We start from the raw sequence: 20,102 nt of genomic DNA on the forward strand, positions 1-20,102 counted from the left end.
TGTCGCCGCCGCTCCCTCCGCCATCTCCAGAGCCAGACTAGACGCCGGACATGTTCTCCGGCTCCCTTTTTTATGCTTTTTATTTGGGCTTGTTGAGCTATGCCCTCAGCAAGACCTTTGTATTTCCTGTTGTGTGACTTGGGTATATGTTCTGGGCTAGTCCGTGGTGTACTCTTGACGGTTTGCTTTATTTATAAAGCAGGGCAAAAGCCTTTTTCGATAACTACAACAGGTTGCCTACCCACTTAACCGCGCCACGAGCACGCAGGCATCGTCTCGGCCGAACACACGCTCACTCCACAGCCCAGGTACATAGAACAGGCGGCAGGCCTCGAGGTCACTCACTGACAGTTGGGGTCGTCCCGTCTCCTTTGTTTTTCTGCGGGTGGAGCCTCCTGGCAAGCGTGACATCGTCTCGCCACCATCGACCACACACCTACAACGCGTTTGGTTCGGGAGAATCGCAACGGTTCCCGATTGCAGCGCATTCTGAAACAATATCCGGCGTTTGGTACACGCACACCACGTATTCCGTAGCAGTGCTTTCCGATACGGGGTTCACAAAATTAAAAACGCTCACATGCGGCTGATGAGGAAAACAGGAGTCGGACGGCCAGACCAAACAGATCACGTATTCCTAAAGCAAAAAGGTAAAACGAAGCTTCCCGATACCTTAACCGAAGAAGTAACCTGAGGGCGAACCAAACGCGTCGCTAGATTGAACCGTAGGTTGGGCTAGGGAGACCCAAACTCCACTCCAAAGGGGGGTTCCCCCACCTCGCCGGTGCCTGAAGGCACCCAGAGGCGAGGGGAACTGTTGGTGGCGGCTGCACGAACGGAAAACCCTAGCCACCTGAGATTTCAGGAGAGGAGATGCGTACAGGTTAAACTTTGCACTCTTTGAATTGAGACAAAGTTTATATGATTTCTTTTGGGAGCGGAGGGGGTATGCTGCAATGCAAAAAGGTGGTGAAATAAATTTTACAGTACCATGTGAGAAAATTTTACGTTCTGAGTTTTCTCTTACTCAACAATATCAGTCTGGCAGTTTATAGTCGTAAACATTCCAAAACATATAAACATCAATTAAACATCAGTGGGCGCGCACAAAACAAAATGTTTTGCCTAAGTTACAACACACCCTTAGATCCCACACGACATCATTGTACAATGTTGAAACATCTAACAGGAAAGAATGGGGGCAAGCAATTTTGTGTCCAAACATACAGTCTACAATGCCTGATACTGAAAATAACAAGTACTACTGTATATCACAACCTGACACCTAAGTTGTGGTGACACACAACACACAAACCATGATGGTACACGCCCTAAACTGCATTGTGGAAAGTGCTCGCTTGCTAGAAGTTCCCATAATCCGGTCCGGGAAATAGATTGGCACTAGGCTCCCGTGCAGGGATAATATCATCGTGCCATGTCGATGGTCCAACGGCATGGTTAGGTGGATTCTCAGAGTAATGGATCCCATGCATACTTTCTTGGACTTGAGTAGGAGCAAATTGTTGTGACAGAAGGTTGTGCTGAACAGAGGTTGATGCCTGCATGACACTTCCGCCATCCATGGACATGGGAGCTTGCATCTGGCTATGGATGTTCACTTGACCTGATCCTGGAAGTATGAGAGTAAAATGTGAGTCATCTATCAGGTTTGTTCATGGTTCATGCAGATACCGATTGCTCACTTTCATAGGGCCAGTGTAGCAATTCACCAGTGAAAATTGTAGGTTGCTGCTGACCAACTGGTAGAATACTTTCTCCTAAAAAAAGGCCAAAATGAGCATAAGTCACTGAAACTGCAAGGAGTCCATGAGGAAACAGAGGATAAAGAGATAAGAGGGGAACAAGCAGCAACAACTATGTACCTTGGTAATAATGTGTGTTAACTGTGCTCTGATCACCATGAATATACTCATTCTGGTGAGATGGTTCAGTGATATTGTTGATCCTGTACTGCAACTGGTTTTCATTTGCTGCAGTTCCTCAAAAAGACCAATTTAAGCTCCATAGTTCAGGCCATCGCATAGTCAGAAATTTTAAGACATGGAAGGGTAAGAAAACGTGTATCTAACGTTGAAGCGCGGCATCCGGCCCAAGAATGAATGCTGCATCCAGAGTAGAATGTGTGCTAGAGGGAACTTGTTCAGGAAGATTGCCATTCATCACATAGTCAAACGGGAGGATGTCCAACTGACCGCGCGCACACTCTTTCAACTCATACGCTTGAGCCTGCGATGAGAAAATGATATCTTCAACTTGTTTGACATCCACATATGGTCCAAATATTAGATGATTATGTTGAGAATGTACCTTCTTAGCCGGATCAAAATTGTCCCGTGAAATGTAAACACCATAAAAAATTGCTCCAACAAGATCATGCACGCAATTGAAGAAGATCACTACATTCCCATCTACACTGTGATATGCTTTGAGCTCGGGCCTGTCTGCGAGGCAGCATTCCCTGGCATGCTTAACCATTCTTTCCCAAGCGTTACTGCGCTTCTTGATCTGGAGGACCTGTATGTCAAGAAATCACAACGACAACATTATTCACCGCGAGAAAATAGCACAACTAATGAAAAGAATGAGAAAAAAAATCATATGGGGATTTTATACCATTTCACGGAGCTCGTCTGCATCTTTATTCAAAGCCTTAAGGAAGTCCTCAACTTTGAATATCTGAGCATCCTTAAGCCTCCTGTGGTAAATTCCATCTTTGGAGATTTCTTCCAGGCGATAGACTTCATCGTCCAATCTTGGAGGGTGCCTCTTCTCATTTGCTGAAGCAAACAATGATTAAAAAGGAAACTGTAATGTGAGTCCAATGGAAACAAAGAACATGCTGACTAGCAACAAAAGGAAACCTGACAGATATACTTTTACCTTCATTTCTACGATCCAGCACAGTGACCGGCTCCATGACAGCTTCCTGGACTCGAATACCACCGATCTTCCTGTTCGTGCATACTCTTCCTCCGACGATGAACTTCCTACTGGGAGTCCTGGATGATCCTTCTCTGAAGCAGATTTTTCCCAATGATGCCTCCCCATTGTTCAACCACGCACTGCAATCGCCCCCCAGCACTGACCCTTGCCTGTGCCGGCCTTGCGCTATGTGGCTGTTGAACTCCTCTTCAGTCCAACTCTCCTGACCGTCACTGCAGAAGTCGCCACGGAGAACCAGGATCTCAACTTTCGCCTTGGAAAGCGGGCCTTCATTGATCATTTTGTCACCATCAAAGACGCCAATCCTGATAGCCGCATTGCTCTCAGATGCTATAATCTTGTCTGTGTAAATTGGAGTCTTCAGGCCATCCAGGAAACGCAGGCGAATGTTGGCATTCGGTTCACTCAAAGTGGCACCCTCCTGATATGGTTCTGATCTGAAACAGGAACATGAATGACATTGTGATGTAGTTGTTGTTCAGTTGGCATTTTTGAATTTAACACCCACATACTACTTTGTTCCTGTAGAGCAACATCGGATAGGTACTGCTATGTGACAATGCGAGAACTGAAACTAAAAATATATATATAATTAATTGTATTTTGATTATTGTACATTGTAGAATGCTGTTTATTAAATATGGATCCATTTTCTAATTTGCATCGACTACATTCTCGACCCCCACCCCCCGCGCGCGCGTCGCCCTCTGGCGCACGGGGAAACCCTAACCACGCCGCCGGCCTCCCCTCCCCACTCCTTCCCCGCTTCGCCGCCGCCGGAGGGGACACCAACGAAGCCCGCGTGATCCCCAAGGAAGGTGGCAGCGGGGCATCCTCATCGTTTCGCCATTGCGCCACGCAGATCTCGCGGCGGCCGGTGGTGCGCGGTGGTGGTTTGCCTGTTGCTGGCGCCTGCTGCCCGTGGGGCGGCGTCCCTCACGGCGGCGGGGCTACCCCTGAACGGTGCTTGATGGTGGCCACGTGGCGGTGTGTGGGTGGCCGGTTATGGGCTTCGGGTCTGCGTCCCCGTCGTGGCAGCGCTTGCCGCTGCTCTCGGCCATGGGACGTGGTCCCGGACGGGCCTAGCGCCGGTGGTGCTGGCCAGGACGCACGCTGGCAGCGCCCTACTTCACCTCGCGTCGTCTCGCTGGCCAGTGGTGGTGGTCATCTTCTTCGTCGGAGGTGGCCGGCCAGAGGCTTGGTGATCGGATCTCGAGATCCATTATCTAGTCCCAGCTGCGACTTGGGGAGACATGGTTGTAGGTGAAAACCGAGCAGACGATAGGTGATGGCGGCGTTCTACGCCGTTACCTTGATGGAGGCATCGTCGTGTAACTACTGTCGACCCACTCGTGCTGCTCCGAGGGAAACTCTAGGATCTGGTGTTCCAGATCGGGCGATGGTGACACTACGGTGTTGTTTCTCTCTTGGGAGCATCGTTTGTGGAGCAGCGCTGGAAGACAGAGGCAGGAGGTGGAGCGGTTGCACGGAGCTTCGGTGAAGATGTCAAGTCATGCCTGACCGACAGGTGCTACGCTTTGTCATGCCTGGTCGGTAGGTGCTACGCACGACAGATCTTCCAAAGACTTCAAGTTGTGTCGGCTGGTGGTACTTGGCAGCATGGTGCTGAGGTGTATCAGTGGCGACTGCAACGTGCTCAGCTGTTTCGCGCAGGGAGGCGGTGTCGTTGGGCTCCGTGGTGGCGTCGACGATAGCTAGATCGAGCAAGGTTGATGCGTCAGTACAACTCTGAAGATGGAGCGGTGGCAGTTGGCGACTGCGGCCTCTGAGAGCGCACCGGAACAGTGTGTGCCCCAGACCCGACAAGTGGCTAGGTTGGGGCCTCAGGTCTTAGATATTAGGCTTGGCTGCGAGGTCTGTAGTATTAGACCCTGACTATCAGCATCCCTTCATCAACTAGATAGGAGTAACGACAGGTGTTGCCTAGAGCCCTAGACGGTGGCTTCAGACTTACTGTTGTATTTTTTATAAGGTCTTTTGTGAATAATTAATAAAGTCATTGCATGCATCGCCCAGAAGCAGAGAGCCCGGGGGTCTTCCTCCTTTTCAATTTTTTTATTAAATATGGATAGGATGCATGGTGTATGTTAAGGTGGGTCTTTTTTCATGCATGATGGTCGGTGAGTTGGCGTAGTTGCATGTTAATAGAATTAGAGTTGGTAGGAATCAAATATTTAGGTATATAGAATGGCAACTCAACAAAAGGCCAGATAATGAATATTTAACATTTCAGCATGAATTAAGTACGACGGAAGAAACTATCAAGCAGGTGCAACTGCAAATCTGTTACCTTGGGTGTTTATCAGCGTGTCTATTGGAATGAAAACGTGCCAACTCCTTCTGCAATTTTTACATGACAAATACACTGTGAGCATACCCTCAAAAAAAAAAACTGTGAGCAGCATATATACTATATACTAGTATCAAATAAGGATGAACATGTAAAGAAGTTAATTTAAAGAATATGAATCTAACCACTTCCTGGCTCTTGCTCTCCATCTTCTCTTCTAAATTTCCCAATTTGCCCTCCAGCTTCTCCTCTAAATTTTCCAATTTGGCCTCCATCTTCTCCTCGAAATTTTCCAATTGGCTAAGACCAAAGATAACAAAAATAGAAAGAGAAGCACGGGTAAGCCTTTTGTTTATCTCAAAAGTAAATAAAAACAAAACAAGCGGAGCTTGCATACTTTCATTGAGGGAAGAAGTATGGCAAGTTGAAGAAATCATGGAAATACATCAAGACACAAAAGGACACAACTATACCTCATGAGTTACTTGTTCACTGTTCTAAAAAAATGTTACTTGTTCACTTTTTATGCCCTTTTAGGTATTGACAAGGTCTCCAATGTACACCCTTGATTATTCTAAAAATAATGAACCGTCTTAATATTTATCTCTACTTGCAAGTTTTTTTTTTTGCGGGAATTATCTCTATTTGCAAGTTATTCCTAAGGCCTTGGAAAATTACATGTGCCATGAACTTTTTTAGTTGTCAATGCAATATTACATAGGCCATCAACTTTTTATAAGAACAATTGCGAGAAGGTTATCTGTGAAGCATGAGAACTTTCTTTATAGATGGTTGGACATATTTCAAAAAAGTATTGTATGTACGAAACTTTTTCAAAAATTCACCTTTTAAGTGATATTTGTATTGCTAAAGCCTGAATGCTACCAAACGCGTGAAAAGAAGTCCATAATTACGGCTGCCATATCTTTTGAAACAAAATTTGAACACAAGAGCATAACAGAGAAATGATCCTTACCGCATCATAAGAGCCTGAACCTTTTGAAACCCTTCCATCTTCCTCTGAACCTATACAAGCACAAAAGAGACAAACGAAATGAATACGCAGAACAAATCCACAGGCAATAATACATAAATCCCACTGGCAAATTCCAGGAAAAACGAATGCTCGTGCACACACGCAGGCGCGCGCGCTCACCATGCGACCAATCTGGGAGATGCTTTCCGTCACCGTGATCCCGTCGCTCCTGCACGCACAGAATCGCGGGGACAGAAGAGTTAGAAATCAAGAAACGGAGCTCGACGTGCACCCGATGGATAGAGAAGAAATATATATCGAGCGGGCTGTTGGGGATCGAGCACGCACATTCGCAGTAGAAAGAGCACGACGAGCACGGTCCGCCGCATGAGCTGCGTCCCCGGCGACGCCGGCGATGTCGGCGCGTGCCAGCCGGCGGCGCTGGGGTTGGCGACCCCGACGCGCAGGCGCTTCGCCTCCTCCCGGCCTGCGCCGGCTCCCGTCAGGGCCAGCTGCCTCTTGGGCGGCTCCATGGCATCAACGAATCGTTCCTCTCTCTCTCTCACTCTGTGGTACCAAGTTCTTGCACGATAGGAGCGGCGGGAGGAACAGGAAGGGGGAAATGGGCTTCTCCTGTCGAAGAGGAAGAAAATGGATCGGCGCCGTTCAGCTCACGCCACCGCTGGGTTTTATGGGCGGCCGTTGAGATGTAGAGCGCGACGTGGAGGATTTACGGATAATTGTTTCGCTCTCCACCAAGCGTGTTTCGACGGATTTGGTAGGTGAGAGCTCGAGGGGAGACGACTGAGGAGCAAGTCAAGCACTCAAGCAGCCCCACTTCACTTCACTCGTCTTCTTGCTGCCGCGGGCGGCGGAAAGCGCGGGGAGTCTCGCTTGTTTCGTCCGTGGACGGCTGGACGCGCATGATTCCCTCCCTACCCGCGGCGAAGTCTGGAAGACACGTACTTACTAGAAAACCGATCGATGCGGCGATGCCGCCCTCAATTTCTCTCTCTTGACTCTTGCAATATTCCTCTCTCTCGCCCTTAAGTTTCTTCTTCCTTTTTTTCTCCTTTTTGATGCAAATTCGTGTTCCTTGGTTGTAACATTTCTTTTAGCGGTTTTGCTATTTTTTAGGTACAGAATTTTTTGTTGCGTCAGTCACTTTTTCCTTTTTCCGGAGCGCATGAGATGGGGAGGCCGGACCTCGCCGGAGAAGAACCAACCCCATTATCTATCTTAGGAGGAAACCATAGCCTCATTATCTTTCTTAAGGGGAAGTCACAACCCCATTAACTATCTTAGTGGTGGAGGTGCATCCGTGCATGGGATCGTTGGAGTTTTTCCAATGGTTTAAATAGCGGTGGGCCTTCAAATCAGCTATAGCGGGCTATAGCGAGCTATTTGTGAAGGCGATCATTTAGCGGCACGGCTAATTAAAACTATGAGTTTTTCACAGGTGGTGCGAGGCTTAGAGGGATGGTCGGGACGGCGGCTAGCAACGGCGGTGGGGGAGGTTGAGGGCAGGGCGGGGTGGCGAGGTGGTGCACGGTACCGCCCGTCGACCATGGGGGTGGAGGCAAGCGGATGGGATGGAGTAGGCCGTGGGGAGGAGGAAATGTCGTCCGGGAGGAAGAAGATGGGGGAGAAGAAGATGAACATGCCGCAACGTGATTGAGGCCGTTGGATATTGATCGAATGGTCAATAAAGAAAGTGATTGATGGTGTGCGGTTGCCGTAAAGGAGCAGGCGCCTGCTCCAGTGATCGCTAATGCACGCTGCCGCCTCCTCTACTACCTCGGACGAAACGGCGGCACCTCCTCCTTGAGCGCTAGGACGGCAGCCAACAAGGTGGCATCCCAGGAGGAGCACTTCGAGCGGCGGAATGTGGAGCGTCGTTCGGCCTTCGTGACATAGAACATGGCGCCGGATTGGGTGCACGCAAACCCGGACGTCTTGTTGGCCTGGGCTGAGGATTGGTTCAGGACCACCGCGCAGAAGTTCGCCTGCCACCGACGCTGGATTCAAGCGTGCAGCTCGTGTCCTTGCTGGCAAGAGCAATGGCAGGCGACGTGGGCCGGAGTCCACACCCGACTGTCGCTGCTAGCCGGATGTTTTTGATTGGCAGCATGAGGCGGAGAGGCTTCATCGTAAGAACGCATCGGCGACCGATCAGGGCTGCCGTGATCCCTGGGAGGCCGTTCGCCGCTGGAAGGTCGACGACAACAACAACGCTGACGCTGCCGACGGAGGTGCCAGTGGCCTCAGAGGCCATGCCCACGAGGTCAGTGCCCGGTACCTTGCGTAGTTTAATTAATTAATTTTAGTTGAACTTGTTAAATAACTGGTACACCCACGATGCGGCTATATCTATCACGTGTCGAGACACGACTTAGAGGCATAACCGCATGGTAGTTTAGTCGCAAGTGGGGTAATCTTCACACAATCCCATGTACTAAATAAGAATGGCATAAAGAGTTGGCTTACAATCACCACTTCACATAAATAACAAGTTAAACATACATCATCCAGAATACAAACAAGGTCCGACTACGGAACAAAAATAAAAGAAGACAACCCCAAATGCCAGATCCCCGGTCGTCCCAACTGGGCTCCACTACTGATCAAAAGGAAACAAAACAAAACAACGACCAAGATCTTCATCGAGCTCCCACTTGAGCTGGGTGCATCACCTGCACTGGTATCATCGGCACCTGGAACTGCTTGGAAGTATCCGTGAGTCACGAGGACTCAGCAATCTCCCACCCACGCGATCAAGACTATTTAAGCTTATGGGTAGGAGAAGGTAGTGAGGTGGAGTTGCAGCAAGCACTAAGCATATATGATGGCTAACATACACAAATAAGAGCGAGAAGAGAAGCAACGCAACAGTCAAGAAGCTAGAAATGATCAAGAAGTGATCCTGAAACTACTTACGTTCAAGCATAACACAAGAACTGTGTTCACTTCCCGGACACTGCCGAAAAGAGACCATCACGGCTACACACGCGGTTGATGCATTTTAATTATGTCAAGTGTCAAGTTCTCTACAACCGGACATTAACAAATTCCCATCTGCCACATAACCGCGGGCACGGCTTTCGAAAGTTCAAACCCTGCAGGGGTGTCCCAACTTAGCCCATCGCAAGGTCTCACGGTCAACGAAAGATATTCCTTCTCCCGGGAAGACCCGATCAGTCTCGGAATCCCGGTTACAAGACATTTCGACAATGGTAAAACAAGACCAGCAAAGACACCTGATGTGCCGACAATCCCGATAGGAGTCGCACGTATCTCGTTCGCAGGACAACACCGAATGAGACTAGCTACGAGTAAAACCAACCCTCAAATTTCTCCGAGGTGGCCCCGCATGCAGCTCGGTTCGGACCAACACTTAGAGAAGCACTGGCCCGGGGGGTTAAAATAAAGATGACCCTCGGGTTGGCCGACCCAAGGGAAAGGTAATAGGTTGTTAGGCAAATGTAAACCAAGGTTGGGCCTTGCTGGAGGTGTTTTATTCAAAGCGAACTGTCAAGGGATTCCCATAACACCCAACCACGTAAGGAACGCAAAATCAAGGAACATAACAGCGGTATGGCGGAAACTAGGGCGACAAGAGTGGAACAAAACACCAGGCATAAGGCCGAGCCTTCCACCCTTTACCAAGTATATAGAAGCATTAATTAAATAAGAGATATTGTGATATCCCAACATATCCATGTTCCAACATGGAACAAACTTCAACTTCACCTGCAACTAGCAACGCTATAAGAGGGGCTGAGCAAAAGCGGCAACTTAGCCAAACAACGGTTTGCTAGGATGGTTAAAAAAGGTTAGAGGCTATCATGGCAATTTGGGAGGCTTGATAAACAAGTGGTAGGTAGCGCGACATAGCGATAGAGCGAACAACTAGCAAGCAAAGATAAAAGTGATTTTGAGGGTGTGGTCATCTTGCCTGAAATCCCGCAAGGAAGAAGAACGAGTCCATGAAGAAGACAAACAGACGTAGTCGAGCGGATCCTCACAAATGCGATGTTGCCGGAATGTAACGCCCTCGATGCGGCTATATCTCCCACGTGTCGAAGCACGACTTAGAGGCATAACCGCATTGGAAGCAATGTCGCAAGTGAGGTAATCTTCACACAACCCATGTAATACATAAGGGAAAGAGATACATAGTTGGCTTACAATCGCCACTTCACACAATACATGAATATAAAATTACATTCATCCAAATACACTCAAGGTCCGACTACGGAACCAAAATAAAAGAAGACTATCCCAAATGCTACACAGATCCCCGATCGTCCCTGCTGAGCTCCACTACTGATCAACTAGAACGAAACAACACAAAGGGCAAGATCTTCATAGAGCTCCTCCTTGAGCTCAGTTGCGTCAACTGCACGGTAACATCGGCACCTACAAACTGGTTTTAAAAGTATCTGTGAGTCACGGGGACTCAGCAATCTCACACCCTCGCGATCAAGACTATTTAAGCTTATGGGTAGGTAAAAGGTATGAGGTGGAGCTGTAGCAAGTGACTAGCATATTTGGTGGCTAACATACGCAAATGAGAGCGAGAAGAGAAGGCAAAAGAATGAACGAATAACTATGATCAAGAAGTGATCCTAGAACAACCTACGTCAAGCATTACTCCAACACCGTGTTCACTTCCCGGACACCACCGGAAAGAGACCATCACGGTTACACACGCGGTTGATGCGTTTTAATTAAGATCAACTTCCGTTTTTCTACAACTGGACATTAACAAATTCCCATCTGCCCATAACCGCGGGCATGACTTTCAAAAGTTCAATCCCTGCAGGGGTGTCCCAACTTAGCCCATCACAAGCTCTCACAGTCAACGAAGGATATTCGTTCTCCCAAGACATTCCGATCAGGCTCGGCATCCCGGTTACAAGACATCCTCGACAATGGTAAAACAAGTCCAGCAAAGCCGCCCGAATGTGCCGACAAATCCCGATAGGAGCTGCACATATCTCGTTCTCAGGGCACACTCAGATTGTCCAAACTTCCAGTAGGCCAGCCCAGAGTTGCCCCTGGTGGCCACCGAAGGCTGACAGGTTGGACCAACACTCAGAGAAGCACTGGCCCGGGGGGGTTAAAATAATGATGACCCTCGGGAGCGCGACTCCCAAGGGAAAAGAAAAGGCCAGGTGGCAAATGGTAAAACCAAGGTTGGGCCTTGCTGGAGGAGTTTTATTCGAAGCGAACTGTCAAGGGGTTCCCATTATAACCCAACCGTGTAAGGAACGCAAAATCTGGGAACATAACATCGATATGACGGAAACTAGGGTGGCAAGAGTGGAACAAAACACTAGGCATAAGGCCGAGCCTTCCACCCTTTACCAAGTATATAGATGCATTAATTAAAATAAGAGATATTGTGATATCCCAACAAAATATCCATGTTCCAACAAGGAACAAACTCCAATCTTCACCTGCACCTAACAACGCTATAAGAGGGGCTGAGCAAAGCGGTAACATAGCCAAACAACGTTTTGCTAGGACAAGGTGGGTTAGAGGCTTGGCTTAGGAATATGGGAGGCATGATAAGCAAGTGGTAGGTATCGCAGCATAGGCATAGCAAAAGAGAAAGCAACTAGCAAGCAAAGATAGAAGTGCTTTCGAGGGTATGATCATCTTGCCTGAAATCCCGCAAGGAAGAAGAACGAGTCCATGAAGAAGACAAACGGACGTAGTCGAACGGGTCCTCACAAACGCGACATTATCAGACCCAACCCGAAGAAGCAACACCGGAAAGAAGCACACAACATAGTAAACAAACAACACATGAACATGGCATGATATGCGGGATGCGGTATGTGATGCATATGCATGATTTGCAAAGGAATGATTGAACCTGGCCTCAACTTGGAAAACCAAGAGTGCCACTGGAAAGGGGAGTTGATTTCGGTCTAAATCGATATAAAGATCACCGGAATCGGGTGCACGGTTTGGGAATGGCAAGCAAAACAAATATGGCACCGGTCTGCGATAAACAACAAATAGCCTTCTAAATGCATCAAGATAAATAAGCTACTGCACTCAAACATGGCAACAAAATACATGGCAGGGATCCACTTATGATGCTTGACAAAAGATGAACACTGAGCTACGGCTAATTCAGTCACTAACAGGTTCAAACAAGCATGGCAAAAGTGCAAATGATAACAGGTTTCAGACTTAGTGAAATAACAACAATCCAGGAATTTATCATCAGGAAGCAATCTTTAGAGCATGAAAACTACATGGTACAGAAACATATCATGGCAAATCAAGGCATGGAATGAAGCTACTCTAAGTATATAACAAAAGTCCCTTAGTGACCATGAGGCAAAAGGGATCAGAAAATACAATTGCAAGCATGTGAACATAGCAAAAACATAAACAGATTCAGACTTAGTGAAAAACTGGAGCATGCAAAACAGATTAACAAGTAGGCATGTTTACGAGCTCGATGCACTCACTACGAGGCATTGCAAAATAATCTAAGCATACACCCATCAATAATACATGGCATAGAAGCTAGACATGGGAAGAACAACAACATAGCATGCACAGATCAACAACAACAAGCTTGGCAAAATTGCTAAACATGTTAACAATCTGGCAGAAACATTTTATAGTAAAAGTAGAGCTCGATTGACTCAAGCTAGGGTGCTCCATAATTGCAAAAAAGACATGGATGGATAGAACACAACATTATCTATAAATCATTCTTACTGATCATGCTCAAAAGAGGCACGGATCACTAGGAAACAACAAGAACATATGGCATAAAAATAAGGACAGGGCAAGGACTTAGTGAAATTCTAAGTCCCTGAAATCAGCATCATTGAGTAAGCTACTTTGCATGCTTGTGCTAGTCACCACATAGATGACAAAAATACATGGTAAGCACCTCTGTAAAGATGGCATGGCATATAACAAAACACATGTAGAGCTCAGGATAATAGCATGCACACATAAATCATGGCAAAAATGACAAAAGGCCATTTGCTGAAACAGATCTGACATATTCCTCACATAGCCCTCTTCCAACAGCATTTCGGGTATCAAGATGAGCTGAAATGAAAATGATGCAATGAGATGAAATGATGTACTTGTCGAGACGAACATTTTGATATGCTACACGCACGAATCGGATCTACGGATGCAGAGTTGTGACATGTCAAAGTATGCAAAATATAACTGGAGGAGAGGGAAAAAGTCAACCCCGAGGAGTGGATCTGAGATCTAGGGTTCGTTGTGTACTGTAGCACTTCGCGAAAATCGAGGATGGCTGGACGGAGGTGTCGCCGGAGATGGCCGGAGAAGCGCCAGCGGGGTCGGGCCGGAGTTGGTGCGGCGGCGACGGAGGATGAGACCGGCGAGAGTGGGGCGGCGCCGGGCGGAGGAGCCCGTGAGGCGGCGGCGGCGGGGAGCGCTAGGCGCCAGCAGAGAGCAGGCCGCGGCGGGGCGGCGAGCTCCGGCAGGGGCGGGCGCCGACGGGAACCGGGCGGCGGCGAGGCGCGGGCGGCGAGCGCTCAGGCGGCGGAGCGGGATCCGGGCCCGGGCGGGCCGGATCTGGGTCCCCTTGGGCCCGCGGTGGAAGGACAGAGAAGGCGGTGAGGTGGCGGCGCCGGATTCGCTGAGGAGGGCGGCGCGGACATGTCCGGCGGCGCGGGGGTTTTTGTCCAGGCGCGAGGTAGAGGAAGGCTAGGGTTTGGACTCCACGAAAAATTCGGGGAGAGCCACATATTTATAGGTAGAGGGAGTTAGGAGAGTCCAAATGAGGTGCGGTTTCGGCCACGCGATCGTGATCGAACGACCGAGATGATGGAGGAGGTTTAGGTGGGTTTTGGGCCACTTTGGAAGGGTGTTGGGCTTAAACACACACGAGGCCTTTACGGTCCCTCAGTTAACCGTTGGAGTATCAAACGAAGTCCAAATGGCACGAAACTTGACAGGCAGTCTACCGGTAGTAAACCAAGGCCGCATGACAAGTCTCGGTCCAATCCGAAAACGTTTAACACCCGCACACGAAAAGAGGTAGAAAGGGACACCGGAGGACATAGGAGTGCCGGATTGCAAAACGGACAATGGGAAAATGCTCGGATGCATGAGACGAACATGTATGTAAATGAAATGCACATGATGACATAATATGCAATGCATGACATGCAAGCAATGACAAGGCAACAACAGCGAATAACTGGAGGACAGCTGGCACATGTGTCTCGGGGCGTTACACGGAACTAGCAAGAAGAAGCAACACCGGAAATGAGCAAACAACATAGTAAACAACCATCACATAAACATGGCATGATGCACAACCAAGTATGATGCATGTCCGGTTTAATGATTCATGGGAGCCAACCCAACATCTACCATTGGAGACACCTGTAGAGCTCCTTTATAATCACCCATTTACGTTGTGACGTTTGGTAGCACACAAAGTGTTCCTCCGGCAAACAGGAGTTGCATAATCTCATAGCCATAGGAACATGTATAAGTCATGAAGAAAGCAGCAGCAATATACTAAACGATCGGGTGCTAAGCTAATGGAATGGGTCATGTCAATCAGATCATTTAACTAATGATGTGACCCCGTTAATCAAATAACAACTTATTGTTCATCGTTAGGAAACATAACCATCTTTGATTAACGAGCTAGTCAAGTAGAGGCATACTAGTGACACTTTGTTTGTCTATGTATTCACACATGTATTATGTTTCCGGTTAATACAATTCTAGCATGAATAATAAACATTTATCATGATATAAGGAAATAAATAATAACTTTATTATTGCCTCTAGTGTATTTGGACCTTGAGTGTATTTGGATGATGTAATGCTTTATTCATGTAATTGTGTGAAGTGGCGATTGTAAGCCAACTATGTATCTTTTTCCCCTATTGTATTACATGGGTTGTGTGAAGATTACCTCACTTGCGACATTCCTTTCAATGCGGTTATGCCTCTAAGTCATGCTTCGACACGTGGGAGATATAGCCGCATCGAGGGCGTTACACCGCCGCCGACCGCCGTTCCGTCCTGAGCGCCGCCTGGCCAAGTCCGACGACCAAGCGTGTGATCTGGTCGAGCTCGTCGCCCCTCGCCTTCTTGCACATTGTATCCGTCCCTGCCAAACCTGTCGTTGACCTGTGCTTCCTCTGCAATGAGCAGGTGCTCGCTTGTCGTGCGCCTCTACCTCCCGTCGCCAACACCTTTCATGGGCCCAGCGTCTCCCCAGCCTCATCCGGCCCAGCCGCCCCCTCTCCACCAGCAGGCCAGTTCTGGCCCGAGGTGAGATGCCCACCGAAGCCCACCCGTGTGCAGCGCTTGTAGTAGCTGGCCCAGTTCAGTTAGATTCAGCCCGATATGGTTTTTTTCCTCTTCTAGCGAATTTACTTTTATCCCATGTTTTACAGATTTATAGTTAAGTCCTTCATGTTCATGCATATTATAACTCACAAACGGTGCATCGGTTTAAATTTTTTTAAACATGTAAAATGCTTATAATTTTATCTAGTTTCATAATTTCCAACTTTCATCCATGTTAAAAAAATTTAAATGTTTTTTATTTAAATTTGCCTATTGCCAAGCTAAAATGCTTTATTTCATAACTAAATAACCGCAGCTCCAAATTTAATAAACTTTATATGTAAATGGGGTGGAAAAATGCCTAGTTTAACATGGTGCATTCATCTTGTATGTTTAACAACTCTAAAATATGGTTTAGGGCAGAACAATACCAAATTCATAATTTGCATATGGGGATTTTCCGGATTTGTTGTTTGTTATTCCTGGCCTCATTTAAACTTGCCTAGATAGGTAGTTTTCATATGCTTCACCCCTTGCCATGTTTAATAACATTTAATATTGTTGGGTACATAAACGAGAGAGAACTAAATAATTGATGTGGTGTTTCGTCAATACGCAACACGTTGCATATTGAGCTCCACTTAATTTGTAGTATTGTTTGTGCACTTTGTCATGCCATGAATCATTAAACCGGACAAGCATCATACTTGGTTGTGCATCATGCCATGTTTATGTGATGGTTGTTTACTATGTTGTTTGCTTCTTTCTGGTGTCGCTTTTTCTTGCTAGTTCTGGTAACGTCGCGTTTGTGAGGATCCGTTCGACTACGTCCGTTTGACTCGTTCACATCAATAACATGTATATCACATATACCTTTGTTCACCTTGCCATCCTTCTTATCCGCCAAATACTTGGGGCAGTTCCGCTTCCAGTGACCAGTCTGCTTGCAATAGAAGCACTCAGTTTTAGGCTTAGGTCCAGGTTTGGGTTTCTTCTCTTGAGTAGAAACTTGCTTGCCGTTCTTTTTGAAGTTCCCCTTCTTCTTCCCTTTGCCCTTTTTCTTGAAACTAGTGGTCTTGTTGACCATCAACACTTGATGCTCCTTCTTGATTTCTACCTCCGCAGCTTTCAGCATCGCGAAGAGCTCGGGAATAGTCTTGTTCATCCCTTGCATATTATAGTTCATCACAAAGCTCTTGTAGCTTGGTGGCAGTGATTGGAGAATTCTGTCAATGACGCAATCATCTGGAAGAGTAACTCCCAATTGAATCAAGTGATTATTATACCCAGACATTTTGAGTATATGCTCACTGACAGAACTGTTCTCCTCCATCTTGCAGCTATAGAACTTATTGGAGACTTCATATCTCTCAATCCGGGCATTTGCTTGAAATATTAACTTCAACTCCTGGAACATCTCATATGCTCCATGACGTTCAAAACGTCGCTGAAGTCCCGATTCTAAGCCGTAAAGCATGGCACACTGAACTATCGAGTAGTCATCAGCTTTGCTCTGCCAGACGTTCATAACATCTGGTGTTGCTCCAGCAGCAGGCCTGGCACCCGGTGCTTCCAGGACGTAATTCTTCTGTGCAGCAATGAGGATAATCCTCAAGTTATGGACCCAGTCCGTGTAATTGCTACCATCATCTTTCAACTTTGCTTTCTCAAGGAACGCATTAAAATTCAACGGAACAACAGCATGAGCCATCTATCTACAATCAACATAAACAAGCAAGATACTATCAGGGACTAAGTTCATGATAAATTTAAGTTCAATTAATCAAATTTAAAGAACTCCCACTTAGATAGACATCCCTCTAATCCTCTAAGTGATCACGTGATCCAAATCAACAAAACCATAGCCGATCATCACGTGAGATGGAGTAGTTTTCAATGGTGAACATCGTTATGTTGATCATATCTACTATATGATTTACGCTCGACCTTTCGGTCTCCGTGTTCCGAGGCCATATCTGCATATGCTAGGCTCGTCAAGTTTAACCTGAGTATTCTGCGTCTGCAAAAACTGGCTTGCACCCGTTGTAGATGGACGTAGAGCTTATCACACCCGATCATCACATGGTGTCTGGGCACGACGAACTTTGGCAACGGTGCATACTCAGGGAGAACACTTCTTGATAATTTAGTGAGAGATCATCTTATAATGCTACCGTCAATCAAAGCAAGATAAGATGCATAAAAGATAAACATCACATGCATTCAATATAAGTGATATGATATGGCCATCATCATCTTGTGCCTGTGATCTCCATCTCCGAAGCACCGTCATGATCACCATCATCACCGACGCGACACCTTGATCTCCATCGTAGAATCGTTGTCGTCTCGCCAATCTTATGCTTCCACGACTATCGCTACCGCTTAGTGATAAAGTAAAGCATTACATCGCGATTGCATTGCATACAATAAAGTGACAAACATATGGCTCCTGCCAGTTGCTGATAACTCGGTTACAAAACATGATCATCTCATACAATAAAATTTAGCATCATGCCTTGACCATATCACATCACAACATGCCCTGCAAAAACAAGTTAGACATCCTCTACTTTGTTGTTGCAAGTTTTACGTGGCTGCTACGGGCTTAAGTAAGAACCAATCTCACCTACGCATCAGAACCACAACGATAGTTTGTCAATTTGACTCCATTTTAACCTTCGCAAGGACCGGGCGTAGCCACACTTGGTTCAACTAAAGTTGGAGAGACTGTCGCCCGCAAGCCACCTATGTGCAAAGCACGTCGGGAGAACCGGTCTCGCGTAAGCGTACGCGTAATGTCGGTCCGGGTCATCTCGTCCAACAATACCGCTGAACCAAAGTATGACATGCTGGTAGGCAGTATGACTTATATCGCCCACAACTCACTTGTGTTCTACTCGTGCATATAACATCAAACCATAAAACCTAGGCTCGGATGCCACTGATGGGGAACGTAGTAATTTCAAATTTTTTCCTACGCACACGCAAGATCATGGTGATGCATAGCAACGAGAGGGGAGAGTGTTGTCTACGTACCCACGCAGACCGACTGCGGAAGCGTTGACACAACATAGAGGAAGTAGTCGTACGTCTTCCCGATCCGACCGATCCAAGCACCGTTACTCCGGCACCTCCGAGTTCTTAGCACACGTACAGCTCGATGACGCTCCCCGGGCTCCGATCCAGCAAAGCTTCGGGGATGAGTTCTGTCAGCACGACGGCGTGGTGACGATGATGATGTTCTACCGACGCAGGGCTTCGCCTAAGCACTACAACGGTATGACCGAGGTGGAATATGGTGGCAGGGGGCACCGCACACGGCTAAGGAACAATCACGAGGATCAACTTGTGTGTCCTAGGGCGCCCCCCTGCCCCCGTATATAAAGGAGCAAGGGGGAGGCCGGTCGGCCTATGGGGCGCGCCAAGGGAGGGGGAGTCCTCCTCCTAGTGGGAGTAGGACTCCCCTTTCCTAGTCCAACTAGGAGACTTGGGGGGGAAGGAAAGAGAGGGAGAGGGAGAGGGAAAGGGGGGGGGCGCCCTCCCCTCCTAGTCCAATTCGGACTCCCTTGAGGGGGGGCGCGCCACCTCTTGGGATGCTTCCCTCTCTCTCCCCTCAGGCCCAATAAGGCCCATTACTTTCCCGGGGGGTTCCGGTAACCCCTCCGGCACTCTGGCTTTCTCCGAAATTGCCCGGAACGCTTCCGGTGTCCGAATATAGCCGTCCAATATATCAATCTTTATGTCTCGACCATTTCGAGACTCCTCGTCATGTCCGTGATCACATCCGGGACTCCGAACTAACTTCGGTACATCAAAATGCATAAACTCATAATAACTGTCATCGTAACGTTAAGCGTGCGGACCCTATGGTTCGAGAACAATGTAGACATGACCGAGACACATCTCCGGTCAATAACCAATAGCGGGACCTGGATGCCCATATTGGCTCCTACATATTCTACGAAGATCTTTATCGGTCAGACCGCATAACAACATACATTGTTCCCTTTGTCATCGGTATGTTACTTGCCCGAGATTCGATCGTCGGTATCCAATACCTAGTTCAATCTCGTTACCGGCAAGTCTCTTTACTCGTTCCGTAATACATCATCTCACAACTAACATATTAGTTGTAATGCTTGCAAGGCTTATGTGATGTGCATTACCGAGAGGGCCCAGAGATACCTCTCCGACAATCGGAGTGACAAATCCTAATCTCGAAATACGCCAACCCGACATCTACCTTTGGAGACACCTGTAGTACTCCTTTATAATCACCCAGTTACGTTGTGACATTTGGTAGCACCCAAAGTGTTCCTCCGGTAAACGGGAGTTGCATAATCTCATAGTCATAGGAACATGTATAAGTTATGAAGAAAGCAATAGCAACATGCTAAACGATCGGGTGCTAAGCTAATGGAATGGTTCATGTCAATCAGATCATTCAACTAATGATGTGATCCCATTAATCAAATAACAACTATTTTGTCTATGGTTAGGAAACATAACCACCTTTGA

General features: G+C 47.4%; 1 protein-coding gene across 2 annotated transcripts; it reads right to left on the reverse strand.

Moving 5' to 3' along the window:
- Positions 1-1,064: 1,064 nt before the first annotated feature.
- On the reverse strand, positions 1,065-7,030 carry LOC119300117 (calmodulin-binding protein 60 D-like). 2 transcript variants are annotated; one of them, XM_037577181.1, is made up of 12 exons: positions 6,600-7,030; positions 6,432-6,480; positions 6,252-6,301; positions 5,461-5,575; positions 5,276-5,325; positions 2,902-3,401; positions 2,635-2,798; positions 2,329-2,535; positions 2,091-2,247; positions 1,884-1,991; positions 1,731-1,778; positions 1,065-1,630 (listed from the first exon to the last, which is right to left on the reverse strand). In XM_037577181.1, exons 1-12 carry the CDS (start codon positions 6,782-6,784, stop codon positions 1,362-1,364), a joined length of 1,902 nt encoding a protein of 633 aa, XP_037433078.1. In that variant the 5' UTR covers positions 6,785-7,030; the 3' UTR covers positions 1,065-1,361. The 2 variants fall into 2 exon arrangements, with proteins under 2 accessions (XP_037433078.1, XP_037433077.1); XM_037577180.1 differs by having other exon boundaries at positions 1,704-1,778; positions 6,600-7,026.
- Between the last annotated feature and the right edge of the window lie 13,072 nt (positions 7,031-20,102).

Source organism: Triticum dicoccoides, chromosome 5A (genome assembly GCF_002162155.2).
Source record: "Triticum dicoccoides isolate Atlit2015 ecotype Zavitan chromosome 5A, WEW_v2.0, whole genome shotgun sequence".
Classification (NCBI taxonomy): domain Eukaryota; kingdom Viridiplantae; phylum Streptophyta; class Magnoliopsida; order Poales; family Poaceae; genus Triticum; species Triticum dicoccoides.

Bases quoted from the DNA above. Each gene is read 5' to 3' on its own strand.
- LOC119300117 (XM_037577180.1), bottom strand. From the start codon at position 6,784: ATGGAGCCGCCCAAGAGGCAGCTGGCCCTGACGGGAGCCGGCGCAGGC. The intron at 6,302-6,431 runs GTGAGCGCGCGC...GTGCTTGTATAG, and splicing joins TCTCCCAGATTGGTCGCATG to GTTCAGAGGAAGATGGAAGG. The intron at 2,536-2,634 runs GTATAAAATCCC...CTTGACATACAG, and splicing joins CAGACGAGCTCCGTGAAATG to GTCCTCCAGATCAAGAAGCG.